Source organism: Pristiophorus japonicus, chromosome 13, assembly GCF_044704955.1.
Source record: "Pristiophorus japonicus isolate sPriJap1 chromosome 13, sPriJap1.hap1, whole genome shotgun sequence".
NCBI lineage: Eukaryota > Metazoa > Chordata > Chondrichthyes > Pristiophoridae > Pristiophorus > Pristiophorus japonicus.
Genome location: NC_091989.1, coordinates 158,120,925 through 158,138,727, shown reverse-complemented (window position 1 = coordinate 158,138,727; position 17,803 = coordinate 158,120,925). Strand labels below are relative to the sequence as shown.

Below are 17,803 nucleotides of genomic sequence, written 5' to 3'. Positions count from 1 at the left end.
TGAGCTGTAAATATCTTTGGCATAAAGGAATTTACTAATAAACTCGTCTCACTTGGATAAATAGGATTTGTATCTACTGATATAATCAAACTATCCAGTTTGATAAATCAGTTAAGAATTTTAAGATGACCAATCTTAATTTCATTTTGTTTGGTTTAATTCTCTTTCCTCATTCCCTTACCTTCCCCCTCTAAACAAATATTTTTTTCTCATGTCCTTAGACCTCTGAACCATTTTCTGGCTAAATGGTCAGGCAAGCAGGCAACCTGCTCTAGGTCTGTGCCCTTATTGAAAAAGCTGCCAGAATGTGCACAAGTAGTCCACTTGTTGACTGACTAATTAATTTTTAATTAATAAATAAAAATCCTCTCCATCCCTGTTTGGAAAAGCCCTCATCTGTTGATGTCTGTCTCAGATGATCTGGCTGAGATCAGAATCCTCATGCCAAGAATAACAAGGAGAACATCATCACCCTCCATTGCATAGCATGTTGGAGGTGATACATTAGTGGTCAGTTTGTTGTAAATTCTGCTGTAAGAGCACTTCCTTGTCTTGTGTAATACTGGGAACTGACAAAGTAAATACATTAATTCATTGCTTGGGCCAGTTTCAGATCAACAAAATTTGCCTTGTTTTTCCCTTGATCTGTCTGCAACTGTGGCTGAGTACCTTAATAGAGGAAAAAACATGGGAAGTTGTTGACTATGATTTGTATAATTCATTTGAGACTTAGTTATTCAGGGAAAAGTCACAATTGAGTTTATGATATGAATGGAATAAACATCACATCTAACGTTTCCTACATAATAAAACAATTTCGTGTTTGGTTTATTTCAAGTTTTTAAAACAATTCAGTGATGATGTTTTGGTCTATTATTGTGCACTTTATTCCTTTGCAGAGCAGAGCACAAGGTAAAGTACAGCTGATGTTTGCTCATGCTGCATACCAGCACAGCTGTTGGAATTGTTTCAACTACCCATGGCTTACAAAAAAATATTTGCAGTTAGGCAATTTAACATGTGTGAGATAAATTCCATATCCCATCTTTATGAGATAACCATCTTTTGGTGATGGGAGTGCAGATTTTCTGTACTGTGGATTAAGAACATAAAAATTAGGAGCAGGAGCAGGAGCAGGCCATACGGCCCCTCGAGCCTGCTCTGCCATTCAGTAAGATCATGGCTGATCTTTGATCTCAACTCCACTTTCCTGCCCTGTCCTCATATCCCTCAATTCCTCTGGAGTCCAAAAATCTATCTATCTCAGCCTTGAATATATTCAACTACTGAGCATCCACAGGACTTTGGGGCAGAGAATTCCAAAGAGAATTCTCAACCCTCTGAGTGAAGAAATTTCTTCTCATCTCAGTCTTAAAAGATCGGCCCCTTATCCTGAGACTATGCCCCTTAGTTCTAGATTCTCCAGCCAGGGGAAACAATTTCTCAGCATCTACCCTGTCAATCCTCCTCAGAGTCTTATATGTTTCAATGAGATCACCTCTCATTCTTCTAAACTCCAGAGAGTATAGGCCCATCTACTCAATCTCTCCTCATAGAACAACCCTCTCATCCCAGGGATCAATCTCATGAACCTTCAGTGCACCGCTTCTGAGGCAGTATTTCCTTCCTTAAATAAGGAGACCAAAACTGTGCACAGTACTCCAGGTGTGGTCTCACCAGAGCCCTGTACAATTGTAGCAAGTCTTCCTTACTCTTGTATTCCAACCCTCTAGCAATAAAGCCAGCATGCCTTTTGCGTTCCTAATTGCTTGCTGTATCTGCATGTTAACTCTCTGTGTTTCTTGTACTAGAACACCCAAATCTCTGAACATCAACATTTAATAGTTTCTCACCATTTTAAAAATATTCTGTTTTTCTATTCTTTCTACCAAAGTGAATAACCTCACATTTCCCCATATTATACTCCATCTGCCATCTTAGTGCTCACTCACTTATCCTTTCTATATCCCTTTGCAGGCTCTTTGCGTCCTCCTCACATGTTACTTTTCCACCTAGTTTTGTATTGTTGGCAAACTTGGATAACTTGCATAACTGACTTTGCCCTAACTAGAGTTGTACACCCCTGACCTGCCAAATCTTCCAGGGTCAAGCCTATTTATTTCTGATTCGTTCATGGGATATGGGCGTCGCTGGAAAAGTCAGCATTTATTGTCCATCCCTAATTGCCCTTGAGAAGGTGGTGGTGAGCCGCCTTCTTGAACCGCTGCAGTCTGTGTGGTGAAGGTACTCCTACAGTGCTGTTAGGGAGGAAGTTCCAGGATTTTGACCCATGAAGGAACAGCGATATATTTCCAAGTCAGGATGGTGTGTGACTTGGAGGTGATGATGTTCCCATGCGCCTGCTGCTCTTGTCCTTTTAGGCGTGAAAGGTCACGGATTTGGGAGGTGCTGTCAAAGAAGCCTCGGTGGTGTTGCTGCAGTGCATCTTGTAGTTGGTGCACACTGCAGCCACGATATGCCGGCGGTGGAGGGAGTGAATGTTTATGGTGATGGTTGGAGTGCCAATTAAGCGGCCTGCTTTGTCCAGGATGGTGTCGAGCTTCTTCAGTGTTGGAGCTGCCCTCATCCAAGCAAGTGGAGCGTTTTCCATCACACTCCTGACTTATACCTTGATAGATGGTGGAAATGCTTTGGAGAGTCAGGAGGTGAGACACTCGCTGCAGAATATCCAGCCTCTGATCTGCTCTCGTAGCCACAGTATTAATTGTGGCTGGTCCAGTTAAGTTCCTGGTCGATGGTGACCCCCAGGATGTTGATGGTCGGGGATTCGGTGATGGTAATGCTGTTGAATGCCATGGGGTGATGATTAGAATCTTGCTTGTTGGAGATAGTCATTGCCTGCAACTTGTGTTGTGCGAATGTTGCTTGCCATTTATCAGCCCAAGCCTGAATGACGTCCAGGTCTTGCTGCATGCAGGCATAGACTGCTTCATTATCTGAGGAGTTGCGAATGGTACTGAACACTGTGCAATCATCAGCGAACATCCCCACTTCTGACCTTATGATGGAGGGAAGGTCATTGATGAAGCAGCTGAAGATGGTTGGGCCTAGGACACTGCCCTGAGGAACTCCTGCAGTGATGTCCTGGGGCTAAAATGATTAGCCTCCAACAACCTCCATCTTCCTTTGTGCTAGGTATTACTCCAGCCAGTGGAGAGTTTTCCTTCTGATTCCCATTGACTTCAATTTTACTAGGGCTCCTTGATGCAACACTCAGTCAAATGCTGCCTTGATGTCGAGGGCAGTCACTATTGCCTCACCTCTGGAATTCAGCTCTTTTGTCCATGTTTGGACCAAGGCTGTAATGAGGTCTCGAGTCGAGTGGGTTCAGGCAGAACCCAAACTGGGCATCGGTGAACAGATTATTGGTGAGTAAGTGACGCTTGACAGCTCTCTCAATGACACCTTCCATCACTTTGCTGATGATTGCGAGTAAACTGATGGGATGGTAATTGGCTGGATTGGATTTGTTCTGCTTTTTGTGGACAGGACATACCTGGGCAATTTTCCACATTGTTGGGTAAATGCCAGTGTTCTAGTTGTACTGAAACAGCTTGGCTAGAGGCGCGACTAGTTCTGGAGCACAAGTCTTCAGCATGACAGCCGGGATGTTGTCGGGGCCAATAGCCTTTGCTCTATCCAGTGTGTTCAGCTGTTTCTTGATATCAAGTGGAGTGAATTAAATTGGCTGAAGACTGGCTTCTGTGATGGTGGGGACCTCAGGAGGAGGCTGAGATGGATCGAGCACATGACACTTTTGGCTGAAAATGGTGCAAACACTTTAGCCTTGACTTTTGCACTCACGTGCTGGGCTCCACCACCATTGAGAATGGGAATGTTCATGGAACAACCTCCTCCCGTTAGTTGTTTAATGGTCCACCACCATTCACAACTGGATTTGTTCTGATCCATTGATTGTGGGAGAGCTCAACTTTGTTTATAGCATGCTTCTTTTGCTTTTTAGTATTATGAACTGTAGCGAGCTGTTAGTGTCTTACATTGGTGCTCATTGGGAGCTCTCTCTTCAGGGAAGGGATATCCTGCATTTCAGGCAAAGATTTAAACGTTTGCTGCAATTTAAAGAGGATGACTTCTCTGGTGGTAAAAGTTTGACCACGTTGCAAATCATTGGCACAATGGACCATAGGTGTCCATGAGTCCCTCGATTTACTAATACATCAGGAGAGGTGCCGCAGAGTGATTTGTGGCAGAAGGGACTTGCCCTATTTGGCACACAGGTGAACTGTACAGAATGCATGGGAGGAAGTGATGGCATGGAGCATATCAATACTGTTTCCACCACACAGAAGAGATTTAGAGACCCGAATAATTCAGCTAAGGTAAGATTTGACTCTCTCCATGCCATGCAATTTTTCTTGCTATCCATACCACTGTGACCTTCATAAACACTAACCGTCAGCATTTTGGGGGCCTGGCCTGTGTGCCAACATTTGCTGTACTTGCTCCTTTCATCATTGCTCCTCAAGTCCTGCTATGGATCCTGCCTCTGCATAGAGTGAACAGGAATTCCTACCTACAGCATGAAGTGGCTGGGAGAAGGAAGGTGGTTATGGTTGGGAATAAAGGGGAGAGGAAAGTGGGAATGGATATGATGAAGGGGAGAGCGAAGCAGGGAGTGTTGCTTTGGGTGGCAGAGAAAAAGGAATTCCATCATCAACTGAAGGAGAGAGTGAGTACCAGCATGACTGGGGCATGGGGATAGTGTCAGCAAGAATGGGTCGGGAGAACAATAGTTTGAACTGAGGGGGTTGGAGGGAGAAGAAGAGTTGAATATAAGAGAGTCACAGTTGAGGTAACTTTGGGGAAGTGATGGTCTGGTTGATCTATCCAAAACCCAAATGTCAATTTGTTTTTACCTTTTTAAAGATTATGGGGGGGTGGGGGGGAATTGCCCTTCAGAAAAAGACCCGTTAGCACCTCTTGGAGGCGTTAATGAGACGGTAACGCATCGTGCTGATGTCACCACTGCCATGCTGACATGATTGGCACTGCCCTGCTCCCAAACCAATCCCACCCCGATATCGCCTCCAACAGCGCCCCAATGCATGGGAAGTGGTGTCAGAGTTAAAGAGCTGAATTTTTTGGCTCTTCCCTCCGACTCCCGACTGGCGCTAAATTTCCGGCTAATTCGAAGTGCCCCTCCCTAGACATCAGCACCCGACCACATTGCTGTCAGGAATGGCCTCACCTTGACCACATTTGCTTCACTTGATGCTGCACATCCTGGCTGTCACATGATGCGCCAGACTGGCACCACCCCACACCAACACCATAAAGCATCCCAACAATGCCCAAGCCATTCCTTTCACACTCATCAGCATTGCGGGGGTACTGTTATGTCTCATCAGTCACTGCAACTCACTAAGCCACTTCTAAAGGTGCACACAAATCTGGCAAAGTGTTGAAAATAAAGATTTCAATGTTTGACAACACATTAACAGAAACATTACATAAACATTGGCAAAACCATCCAAGAGCCTATACTCATGTATTGCTGGTTGGTATGCTTGCACTAGGATGAGGGTGAGTGTGAGGGGTGGCTAGTGAAATGGGGAACTAATAATGTAGATAGATTTAGAGAGAGAAAGGGATGGGTGGAGGTGCAAGGTAAGTTGGTATGAGTAAAGATGTGCAGGAGTAGAGTAGGGAAGGCAGAGTGATGGGGATGTGATGAGTGGCACAGCAGGATGAGGTTGAGTGTTGCTTTGCAGTAACGTTTCGTGATTTACTGAGATCATTGAAAGGTTTGCACCACTGCACCTGGTCCTCTTGAGGACATCCCTGCTTGTGTGCTCCTGATCGATGTGCAACCAGGCTGCATTGGTCTCCTGGGGAGGTCTCTTCCGTCCATTGGAATGGAAGAGAACCTCCCTGCTTGCTCTGACTCACTCCATTAGCATATGAAGGGCGTCATCGGAGAGCTTGGGTGCAGCCGTGCACCCGCGACCTCTACTACCTAGAAGGACGAGGGCAGCAAGCACATGGGAACACCACTACCTCCACGTTCTCCTCTAAGTCATGCACCATCCTGATTTGGAAGCATATCGCTGTTCCTTCATCGTCGCTGGGTCAAAATCCTGGAACTCCCTCCCTAACAGCACTGTGGGAGTACCATCATGCCACGGACTGCAGCGGTTCAAGAAGGTGGCTCACCACCATCTTCTCAAGGGCAATTAGGGATGGGCAATAAATGCTGCCCGTGCCAGCGACGCCCACATCCAGTGAACACATTTTTTTTAAAGTGCTTGTCAGTGTATGGAACACCTCAATGCTGTAGAACACTGACAGCACAACTGTCAAAATAAATTTGCGCATGTTCCCTTTAAGGAAACTGGCTGATGACACATCATCAAGTGATGTAATTAGACCTGCTTCCTTTTAATTGGTAGGGAACCTTGCTGGGCAGGCTTAACAAGCTCAATGAGAGGAAAGTCGTGTGGGAGGCCAGGATGGAGATAGCAATGCGGTCAGGACCCGCCACCGACGTTGCCCGCCTTGGTAGGCAAAATCACAGCCATCTGAGCACCAACATTTTCTGCAGTCATTAGAGGATGTGCCAAAAACTCTGCAAGGTTGGATACTGAGTGTGAAGGAGTCCACTAGGCACATCTGTGCAGCCGTGCACGACCGTTTAACAGAACTACGGTTCAGCATGGAATATGTGTCAACTCTGGGGCCATCTGTAGTGGTGCTGGAGCCCTAAGTAGCAGAACTCCCAAGTCCAGTCAAACTATTACTTATTAATGCTCAGATTGCTGGAACAGAGAACTTGTGTTCCAATCTTAAAGGGGCCCTCTTATCCAGTTTCAACATGCTAGAGGATGATATGAAGAGAGTTATTCTGCTCCGCTTCAATGTCCTCAATGTTGCCTAGAAGTCTGTTTCCAGCAAGATCAGGGCATGTGACATGTTCAGCACCAGGGGCATGGCTTACTTTGGCACAGATGAGGCTGCTTTCTTTCAGGCCCCCCCCCCCCCCCCCCCCCATCCACCTTAAATGGCAAAAGAATTGGTAGAAATCATGCAGGATTAGGTAGTCACTGCAACAGGGGATATGGGAGATCCAGTTGCAAGGCTATCCCAACAAAAGAAGACGGGCCATCTTAATCCCAAGAGACTTCCATTGACATCAAGCAGCTAGTCACTTCACTTACTCCAGCCACTGGGGAAGCAAAAGGTTAAAAAGTGGAACACAAGAAACCATGCACCTCCACCAAGGGGAAGCACCAAGGTATAGTACACTGAGCACAAATGCACTGAGAACTTTAGGGAAATAAATTGACTTGAGAGTTTCTGATGCTGATTAGGGTGACAGCAAATGCCTCCTTTCATTTTGTGCCAACTAAAGCATATGTTAATGGTCGGAGCATTTATAATGCAACCCCCAACATTAAGGTATCACTGACTTGCCAAAGACCATTAAACTCTAGCTTCCAATTGGATGCTTTGGTGCACCTTGAGGTGGATTGAGCATTGGCACTATGGAAGACATTTTACAGCTCCCTCCGCACTTTTAAGGATCTTCCTGTTCTGCTGAAGTCTTGGAAAGAGTTTCTTTACAATCAGTTTCTCTTTGATGTTGGAAACAATGATTGGGTGCTTGTTTATTATGAGAAACATTTCCTGCATGATATGATCCATTAATAAAAAGACAGGAAAAATGTTGTAGTATAACCGCCGACCCCCCCCGTTCCCCCCCCCCCCGTTCCCCCCCCCCCCCGTTCCCCAGGGAAGTGGGGAACAGGGGAGGGGGGTCGGCGGTTATACTTCATACTCTACATCCAAGATTTTGTCCCTACAAAACAAGATGTTAGGCTGAGAACAAATTCCACAGTAGCCCACATGATGTAAATATCTTTTATCACTGTGAGGATATTCTGTCACTGTTGACCGAACAATACTGCAGTTCGCCACGCCAGTCTTTTCGACATGTTTTCTCTTTCCAGTAGCAGTATTGTGAAGTTCTCAGTCTGATATTGTAGCACACCTAGGAAGAACATGCTATTTGTAAAACACTATGGAAACTATAAACAGCTATGCTTGTTGAAGGGAACAAAACAAACAATCTGGGTCAGTAATATTTATATATACAGGATCTGCAGCCTATTTTTGCCTTTAAAGTCAATACACCCTTTTTTTTAAAGCTGCTTCAATTCTTTTTCAAAAATTTTTTTATTCAGAAGTTTAACAAACCATACAAATAAAGAGCTTATGCAGGTATTTGAATAGGATACGGTGGCATTCATAGGGAGCAGAAACAGTTACAACACAGAAGGGCGAATGGTTGTTCAAACTCCCAGTCTATGCTCAAAATCTTTGGAGCTAAACTACGAACCAGCTGTGTAAATATAGGAGCAAAATATATTGTGAACCAGTGCAAGAAGATTAATGTGAGCGCATTATCTCAATTGAGATTCCTCTATTCATAATTTTTTTGAGTTCATACCAAGGTTGGGTGGGATGGGATAGAAGATTCAGACTTAAATTATCGTCCAGGTGTAAAGGGAGTGCCTGTTGAACTTAAACTTACATCTTTCAGTAAGTGTTTTTCTTGGCTTTGGTTTCTGTGAGAAACAGTTCAATTGATTCATGGCCTTTTTTATTCAACCATTAGCGATTAAGAGATGCAGCCACTTTTAGTGCTGTAACCGTTGACCGTGAACAAGGAAATAGCCATCCATCTAATTCGGTCACATCCTCAAACTTTAAAGGGGTGCTATGTATTTTGATTTTAATCAAAATACGTTTTCTTAGTAAAGGATAAAAATAGGCAGGATCACAGTAGTTGCTTTCTTAACATTTTTGTTAAATCAACTTTTTTGAACAAATTATTGGTTTTATTCTAAACGGAAGGGTGACTTCACACTGGTTAGGTTTTTTGCTTTTGTCTTGTGATGCAGAACTGCTGCCTAGAAACGTAATGCAGACCACCCAGCTTTGAATTGTATCCATTTCTTTTTCAGATATTTAGGCCCTTTGAATGCTTCTGGCCATTTCTTTTAATATTTTGTCACTAAATTATATCTGTAAAATTAATGTCTTAAATATTCTTAAATTTACAGTTTGAGATTGTGAAAATTTCAGAATAAACTTGGAAGTAAAGGAAATTATAGTCCGATGAGAATCGTAGTGTCCAAAGTGCTTCCTTGCTGAGATTTTTCAACTCATCACAGACTGGGAAACAAATCTGGGATCTGTTTCCTCTGTATGGTCTAGTTCTATAATAGGCGAACCCCCTGCAAATACTGCCACGCACACATGGGCCTTCTGAGCAGTTTCCCAAAGGAAAACAGTGCTCTTATTCAAGTAAACACTTTTATTATATATTGATAGTGTTCACAAGTAAAAATATGCAAGTTGGGAGATAGGGATAAAGTAATTAGCTATAAAATACTAGTTTAATAATGAGACATAACTTTACTATTACCCTGGAAATTGATCACTGTCCTTCATCTGGAATCTAGTAATACACAATAATTGATATCTGCTGTTAAGGAGAAAATTTTGTCTTTCTATATTCATCCTTCCATCACCTGGCAACACACACAATTTCCAACAAGTCGATGTCCAGGCACAGTCCAGACCTTTGCCTATACCACTCTTGAGATGGCTACTGGAAGTTTCTTTCGAGTTGTCTGCTTGTTCTAACTGTAGAGAAACACTTAACCTTTGCTCATTGCTTTTAACTGACGCCACATCCAAGATCAGGAATTCTTTTTTTTTTTAAAAAGAGTTATTTGTAATGTTATAGAAGAACAGAGTTTTAGTTAAGTTGTTTTATGTCTTGAAGTCATTGTTTTGGCAATGTATAAAAATAGTCAGGAATATAACACTACCTTTTGTTACCACAGAAATGTATACAAATTCTTGTTTTACACAGATTGTGGACGGTTAATGAGCATAACGAATGTATCTCAGCCATGCCCTACTGGACCATCTACTTTGTCTGATCAACTGCTCGTGATAAGCCAGCCAGGGCAGGCACAGCCTGAAGGACAGACCGTTTCTACGCTCCTCCCACAGCAGATGACTGACACAAGGCAACTATCATCTACCATTACTGCTGAACAGAACATGGAAAAGATTGATAACATCCTTGTCACTTTACAGAACCAAGGAAGCAACATCAGCAGGTCTTTTAATCCATAGGTAGGATGAATTTAGGTACTATACAAAGGTGTTTTTCTATTTCTTGTAATGAATAGATAATAGCAGCGTGCTACATTTAGGCCCAGGTCTTACCTTTCAATAGTAGTCATGTGCATGCAAGATATGTCATTTTTCCAGTTCCCTTTTAATGGTTATGAATTAGCATGCAGAATTACAGGGGCCAAAAATCCATAGGACGCAATCCCTACCGGAATTTGCACGATCCGCAGAGGGTGCCTAATTAACATGGGGCCAGCAGTTCCAAGTGTCATCACAGGCAAGTGTCTACCACTGCCCCCTCTTCAGTCCTATGCCCGTGGAAACTTTGGCTTGTGTCCTCGGTGGGGTTGTCCAGGGTCATCCCGCAATGCTGGCAATGTTCCCCTTGACTCGCTCAGCAAGGGGACCAATCTGCACACTTTTATTTAAAAAAAGAATTAGCCCTCTTCAAGGATCCAGGCTAGGGGCTCAGCTTTCCCCAATCCCTTTTTCCAGCACACGTATCCGTGGTGCGCCGACTTTCTACTCCAACAACGGCGCCGAAAATGTAGCTGCTGATTCTCCCCGCTCCGTTGGACCGTCCTAGGGTCTGGCGCAGCGTGGCAATCACAGTGGGGGGCGGAGCTACAGCCCCGCACCGAAAATAGTGCTGGCAGCTGTGCTCGCCGCCCCATCCATGGCCGAAGGGACAACCCGATGTTTGCCGCCCCATCCCGGGCCGAGTGGCCTGCTACACAGGCCAGCCGCTGCTCCAGTTCAGTGTGTGCGTGGTGTGTGCCAAGGGAAGCTTGCCAGGGAGCCCGGGGTAGCGGGAGCAGGAGCAGGAGCAGGAGCTGGAGGAGCCCGGGGGAGCAGGAGCAGGATGGATTGGTACACTAGCAAATACATTATAGCAAGTCCTGTAAATAAGAGTTTCAGCCAAACTATTTTACAGAATTCCCTTTGAAAGCAGATGAGGTGTAAATTTAAATGTAAATCAAACAAGAATTTAGGGCCACATAATCAATCAATCAATCAATAAATAAACAAATAAAAAAAAAAATAGAAGTCCTACCTTCAGCAAAGCTTTACTGCAGAAAAACACTAGGAGCTGGGTACTGTTGCACAGAGTCTATACCATCTCCTGCCCAGCAGCCGGCCAAATGGACAGTCCGGCTGGTGGGTGAGAGGGACCACCAGCTACACGAGACTGGTGACCCTTGGGTTTGGTCCCCTTGAGTTTGGTCCCCAGTACTGGAAAGGGAGCACAGCCCTGGTTGGCGATTAGAAAGGCTGGGGGGATGCCGTCGATTGGGAGTCTTGGGGGGGAGCTACCGGTTGGGCGGGGAGGCAGGGAGGCCGGTGAGCAAGCGGGGTGGGGTGGGGTGGGGGGTAGGGCCTCCACGTCCCTGGCCACGCCGGGTTCTTTGACCAATTTTGGCCTCCAACGTACCTCCCCTGGCTGTCTGGTGGGTAGGCCTGTGGCTCCAGGCCACAGCTGCCGTTCGCTATCTGGAGGGGAGGTGACATCGGGAAGGGTGGGGGGAGGTATATCCGATCGTGGGGGCAGTTGGCTGATTACGGGGGTCTGATCACGGGTGGTTTACGGGCAAGCTTGGTGGGCCGGGGGTAGCACTCCTGCTCCTCCTGACCCACAAGCAGACTGGAAAGACAAGTAACCTGTTTCATCCAGCCGATCTCATCTCCCTTCAGCAGCCGGATTTCCCAGGTCAACGTGTGTGTGGCTAGATAAGGCAGCGGGCCGCCGATGAGGGAGCTCATTCGGCCAGGGCTCAGGGTGGCGTGCTTTGGGCCCCTCCCACACAGCCTGCAGAGATTGTGGGGGCGAGAAGCGCCGGGACCTGGCTCCGCCCCCCCACTGCTTGTGCTGCGCCACGCCAAGGGCCTGCAACGTTCCAGCAGTGGGGAGAATACCGAAGTAAGTTTTAGGCACGGTTTTTCTTCTACAAAGTCGCGCACCCCGTTCTAAACGTGTGGGTGGGGGCGGGGGGCAAACTTGGGCCCAAAGAGTGGGGCCTAAATATATCCTTGTGGAAGCTGTTACGCCTCCACTTACATGATATACCAGCATATTAAACAGATGCTCTTTTCCATATATGCAACCCTATGCAAGCAGGTATGAAGCCTAATTTCTGACCTAATTTTGTTTCTGGCTTTGTAAATAATGGCATATATGTTAAAGAAAAGAAAGAACTTGCATTTATATAGCACCTTTTGTTTCTTCAAGACATTCCAAAGCACTTCACAGCCACTGAACTGTTGTTATGTAGGCAAACATAGCAGTCAATTTGCACACAAGGTCCCACAAACAACAGTGAGATAAATGGTCAATTTATCTGTTTTTGGGGGGTTGCACTGAGAGATAATTATTGGCCAGGATACCAGAGAACACATAGGGCCAAAAATTGCAGTCGGACCCTCCGACCACAAAAATATTTACAGATGTACCTGGTGGTCCCGGAGGAATGAACACTTGCACTATGAGGCCTCCATTCACAGCCCAGTGCAGAGGCCCACGTATTCCAGGAGTGTATGTGCAGCCTGAGATCACATGGGCTGGACCAACCAAAGAAAATGGCATATCCCCATTCACATTAATGGTGATCTCCATTTCTATTAAAGTGGAAAGCCCCAAAAACACACACATTTTAAATAAATAAAAACACTTCACATATTTAAAATTAATTGAAATTGAATGTTTTAGACAATTTTGAAATTTTTTAAAATACGTTTTAATAGGGGTAAAAAAAAAATTAAACTGAATGGACAGGGTTTTTAATATAAAAATTATTGATAACATTTTATTTTTCTATCTTTTAAAACTCTTGTGCTGCTAAAAGCAAGCCTTATGCCTGCTTTTTTTTTTTAGATCACTTTAACATTTATTCCCAATTTATGTACTTTAAATCCTTGATGGGTACAGCATCACACGAATCCTGTGCCCAGTAGCCTTAGGCATAAGAATTTGAAGGACATTTGCTGGTCAGGAATTGGGCAAATAGCTAAATCTCTACCCGAGAAGGCCCTTCTTCTGGGGATGCGGCGATCTGTCAAAATAAATTTTGACAGTTTGCAAGTGCCAGATTTTGGCGCATGCGCATTGCGCACCGAGAACCGGCACTTGCAGGGTCTCTCCTGGTGCGTACGCACATCGTACGCGCCCCTAGAGACCGTGATTTTTGCTCCATATTCTTCTTCAAATAGTCCCTTGGAATATTTTCCATTAACCTGGCTAGGCAGACAGTGCATTCAGTTTAACACCTCTTTACTGGCTGTATGTAAACTTTTTTTTTATAACTTACTGCAATTTGATATAAATGCATTAAATATTCATTTGCTAACATCACTGATTTCAACTCGTGTTTTCTGCTATTCCTTAATGTATAGTATTTTTAAATATAGAATGGCAATAATGATTCATGGATATTGATTAGTAACATCTCTTTTATTTTTAGAGTATTTATACAGTACAAAATAAAGAAGTTATGAAGAAACATCGAACTTTGTGAAACTAGAATGCCATCATATGAAGGGAAAGCAGATTATATGACTGTACTATGAAGGGAAAGTCAAAGTGTTGATATTGCTTATATCCATTTCAGCTTTTAAGCCAGTTCTTGTCCTCCATTTGTAAATCATCACATTTCATGAAGCTTAAATTCTTTATTGAATGCATAAATGCAAATTTTTAATTAACTTGATTTCTTGTTAGCATCCCACTGCAGAAGGTAAGCCATCTGGCAGAGTGCAAATCGACAACTAATCAACTCTCTATGTTAAAATGCTTCAGCATAATTACAAATATCCATTATGATGGTCAGTAAACCGGTGGGAATTGAAACGCAGCTAAGAAACTAAGGGCGCGAAATTGAGCTCCTTTGCACTTCCTGTTAGTGCCTCCAGGGAGCCATAATGTGGCGCAAATGATCTTGCAATCGGGCATGATGAGATCAGCGACACCTGCCATATTCGGCATGAGTTTTGCGGCGGTACTACGACGTGCACCCTGATCTCCTTCACCTGGTAATCGTGACATCACGGCCCAGTGTGCAGCACTGTTCCACTCACCACCCCGCCTGCTGCCAACTGCGCTCCAGGAAGGAAGTGGAGCACCTGATTTAACACTTCACTTCCTTCCTGGAGTGCAACCGCTGAATTTTTTAACGTTTGAAACTATTAGTGCCTGGTGCTAATTTTTCCAACCTTTAAATTTTTCCCATTAAGAATACTGACTACAAATTTTAAAAGTTTGTTGTTTCAGTCAGAGAAAATACATGATCTCTCCATTGGCACCATCCACCAAAGCATGCAAATCTGTGGTGTAATGAAGAGCAGTGCACCTGGGCAACACCATTCCAGGATACAGCACAGACCAGGAGATACAAAATGCACTCATCTGACACCCAGCAGTTACAAGAATTTAATTCTGTGTCTATCCTGGATCATTTTACATCAATAATCCCAATGAACAGTGGACATATCCAAAGGATTTGGGGAAGTTTGACAATCTCTCTATATTCCCCTCCAATAGTCCTACAGAATTTATTTCTACTTATGTAGCTGGGATAATGTATGGTAAGCTCAGTAACAGATCTTGAGTTGACTTTCTCACAGTCTATTTTAGGTGGTAACTATAAAAGCGGTAGAGCACTTTTCTCGTCTGCCCATCAGGAAGCACCATTCACAAATGGAGCAGCTCTTGAAAGTGCAGAGCTTGCTAACACCATGAATAAGTGACTACCCTGTCTTGCAAAAAATAGAATAGCAACCTAGTCTAACTGGGAGGAAGCAAAGAAATGGCTCCATTGACATGTGAGGTTACATGGCAGTTTTAGTGCATGTCACAGTATTGTATCATCATACACACTGGTTTCTGGAGCACTAGGTTCAGGTTCAGCTATATTCGATAATTTGGGTTACCACCTATCCCTATTACTTCCAAGCCTGTTCTCAAATAGATAGTCAGCGCTCTCTCAATTACTTTTGTTGAGTGTGTGATGCATCTACTAGTCTGTGAAGGGAAAATAAATTTCTAGTTTTCCTAAAGTTAATTTTAAACCCGAGTCCTCTAGTTCTGTGCTCATTGTCTGTGGCCTGTTTCATCTACATCATAAGGTTATCTTCTCAATAGACTTGCAGCGGCAACAAAGAGATGACCTTTCTACCCATTAACAAAGGATAGTCTACCAGGCAGCAGTTAAGTAATCAGTTAGCTCGGTTGAGTAGGTCTATATCTTCACTTGATTAGAAAAGGACCTGTAAATTTTCCTTCCTGTTTGGTAGTTAATCTGAATTTTAGGGCCATCTGTCCACCAGATGTGTCACTTAAGAATCAGGTGGCACAGTTTAAAACTTTTAACAACACAACACCATATTATATACCATAGTTACTGATTAGTCTATATTCACTTTTACAGGATTAAAATACAAGGAGAGATCACTGTTTATGTAAGCAGTCTCATAGAGACCCACTACCTGGGTCTCCTGCCCAGAAAGCACATGCTTGGATGGTTATACCTGCAGCCACCTCTTACAGGGATTGCCATCTTTCCTGCTTCTGGATGCTGTGCTTGAATATATATCAGTGCTGCTTAGTGGTTAAACATGGCATGATACTGAACTATTAATTTGCACTGAATCTCCAGGATTGACATTGCGGAATGGGATGAATGTGTTCATCTTCGTGGCAATCAGAGCTAAACCCATCACATAGTAATTTGAACAACCAGGAGATCCAATATGGTGCCTCTAAATTTAGAACGGTATAACTTACAATAATGGATGCAGTGATTAATGGCGGGCTTCCTTCAAGTAATTCTAGTGGCCATCAAGTAATTCAAGGGTGCAATCTCTTTGTTTGGAAACTGTCTTCCTCATATACATAAATGGTTCCTTATCTTTCACCTTCATGAGCACCATTCTCTTCATCTGGAAAGTTGGAAAATGGAGGTCAAAAGCCTGAGGTCTATTCAGGTTAGAGGACAGTGTGCTTAGGGGTACAATCTATTTATTTCATGCACCTCCTGCAGGAGTCAGATCTAATAATCCACTCAGACAATCTTGCAAAGAAATTTGTATTTTTGTTTCACTGACCCTGTGGAACTCCTAGTATTTTGATATTCTTGTTAAATAGTACTATTGAAGGAGTTGTACTTTTGCCCACTCAGTTACTTTCTCTGAATGTTTTTATTGAAGTAACTGGGCTACATGCAACTTTCTCTTCTGCAAACTATATACAAGATGTGGTTCTTGATTTTAGTAATTGTCTGAACATGAATTGGTACAGGCCAAGGTGCATAATTGTATGTTTGTGTGCCTGAAAAGATGATATTCCAAATCTAAATGTAACATCTGCAATGATGAAAGGTAAAATCGCATTGAAGAGAAATGTTTCCTGATTATTGTTTAGAAATGTGACTAATCTAGAAGCATGTGCAAAGCATAGATCATCGGGAACTTTTTTCTCCCATAAATCTAATGTCAGATGTTATTTAGCATTGTATAATAGCAACAATTAGCATTTGCTGTTAGAAATGCAAATTCAAATTGGATTTGGATACAGTATTAACCTTTTAATGTTAATATATACCAAAGTATAGATATATTCCAAAGCTTTCTACATTTCTAGTTTTAAATAAATTTGCAAAAGATACGTAAGTATTGCACAGACCTAATGTAAATAATTGCTTTTTTGGTACCGTTAAATATTGGTTAAATATCATGTTGCCAGTCAGTATTAGGTTACAGGTGGCAAGGCATGTTCCCTTGTTACAAGGTACTCCAACAAGCAATCTAGGAAGAAGCAGCAAAATGTCCCATTGAGGATACCTGGCCATTAACTCTACCCTCCCCCAATAAAAAAAAAAACAATTTACTGCAAAAATTTACTGTGATGTGACTTTTTAGCAGAAATTACTTAGAATCTGAGAAATGTAACACTAAAGAATGAATATCCACTTAGCCCTAATAATTAATTATCTTTATTGAAAGTGGATATGATGCACATTGTACATAAAAAAGGACAAACATATCTATGTGAAGCAGAAATGGATGTAAGACAATACTTGAGAGGTCTGTATATTAACCAACAAACAGCCTTGCTTTTCATTTTTTGCTGCACTCTGTTAGCACTTCTACTAGGATGAGCTGGATAATGTAAGTGAAACAGCTATTTTTCCTTTGGAAAAACAAAGCTTTGAGTCAAAATCTTGGCAAATGTGCTCTAAAAATTGAATTTCCAGCACTTTATTCAGCTAATATTGCGACCAGTGATTCCCCTTAATGTGTAAGTGATGTTTTTTTCTGTCAACTGTCCACAGTACTTCTTAAAGTATTTATGTTTATAAAAAGTCATTTAATTGTATAATTTTTCTTTCTGTTTACTGTAAATATTTAAACTATTTTCTTACTGTGCACATTTTGAGCCATGCAAAAACTTTTAAGCAGCTACTTCTCTTCCTTAAGAGGCACTGAAGATGGGCTTTACTTGTTATGAAGGGAGCTTCAGCTGCCTGACCGGCTTTTAGGTCAGTCATTTTAAATACAAATTTCTATTCAAATTTGGATGGTTTATATCTAATGTATGTTTCATTTTTTGGAAAGTTGCATTTTT

At 43.0% G+C, this 17,803-nt stretch overlaps 1 protein-coding gene across 3 annotated transcripts in view; it reads left to right on the top strand.

Annotated features, from left to right (window-relative positions):
- The window catches only part of nfat5b (nuclear factor of activated T cells 5b), a 218,769-nt gene extending 201,243 nt beyond the window's left edge, over positions 1 to 17,526 (top strand). For all 3 annotated transcript variants that reach the window (XM_070898205.1, XM_070898206.1, XM_070898207.1), the window contains 2 exons: positions 9,923 to 10,191; positions 13,647 to 17,526. In XM_070898205.1, coding sequence (XP_070754306.1) covers positions 9,923 to 10,191 — 269 coding nt within the window. In that variant the 3' untranslated portion in view covers positions 13,647 to 17,526. The remainder of the gene's footprint in view (positions 1 to 9,922; positions 10,192 to 13,646) is intronic.
- The last annotated feature ends 277 nt before the right edge of the window (positions 17,527 to 17,803 follow it).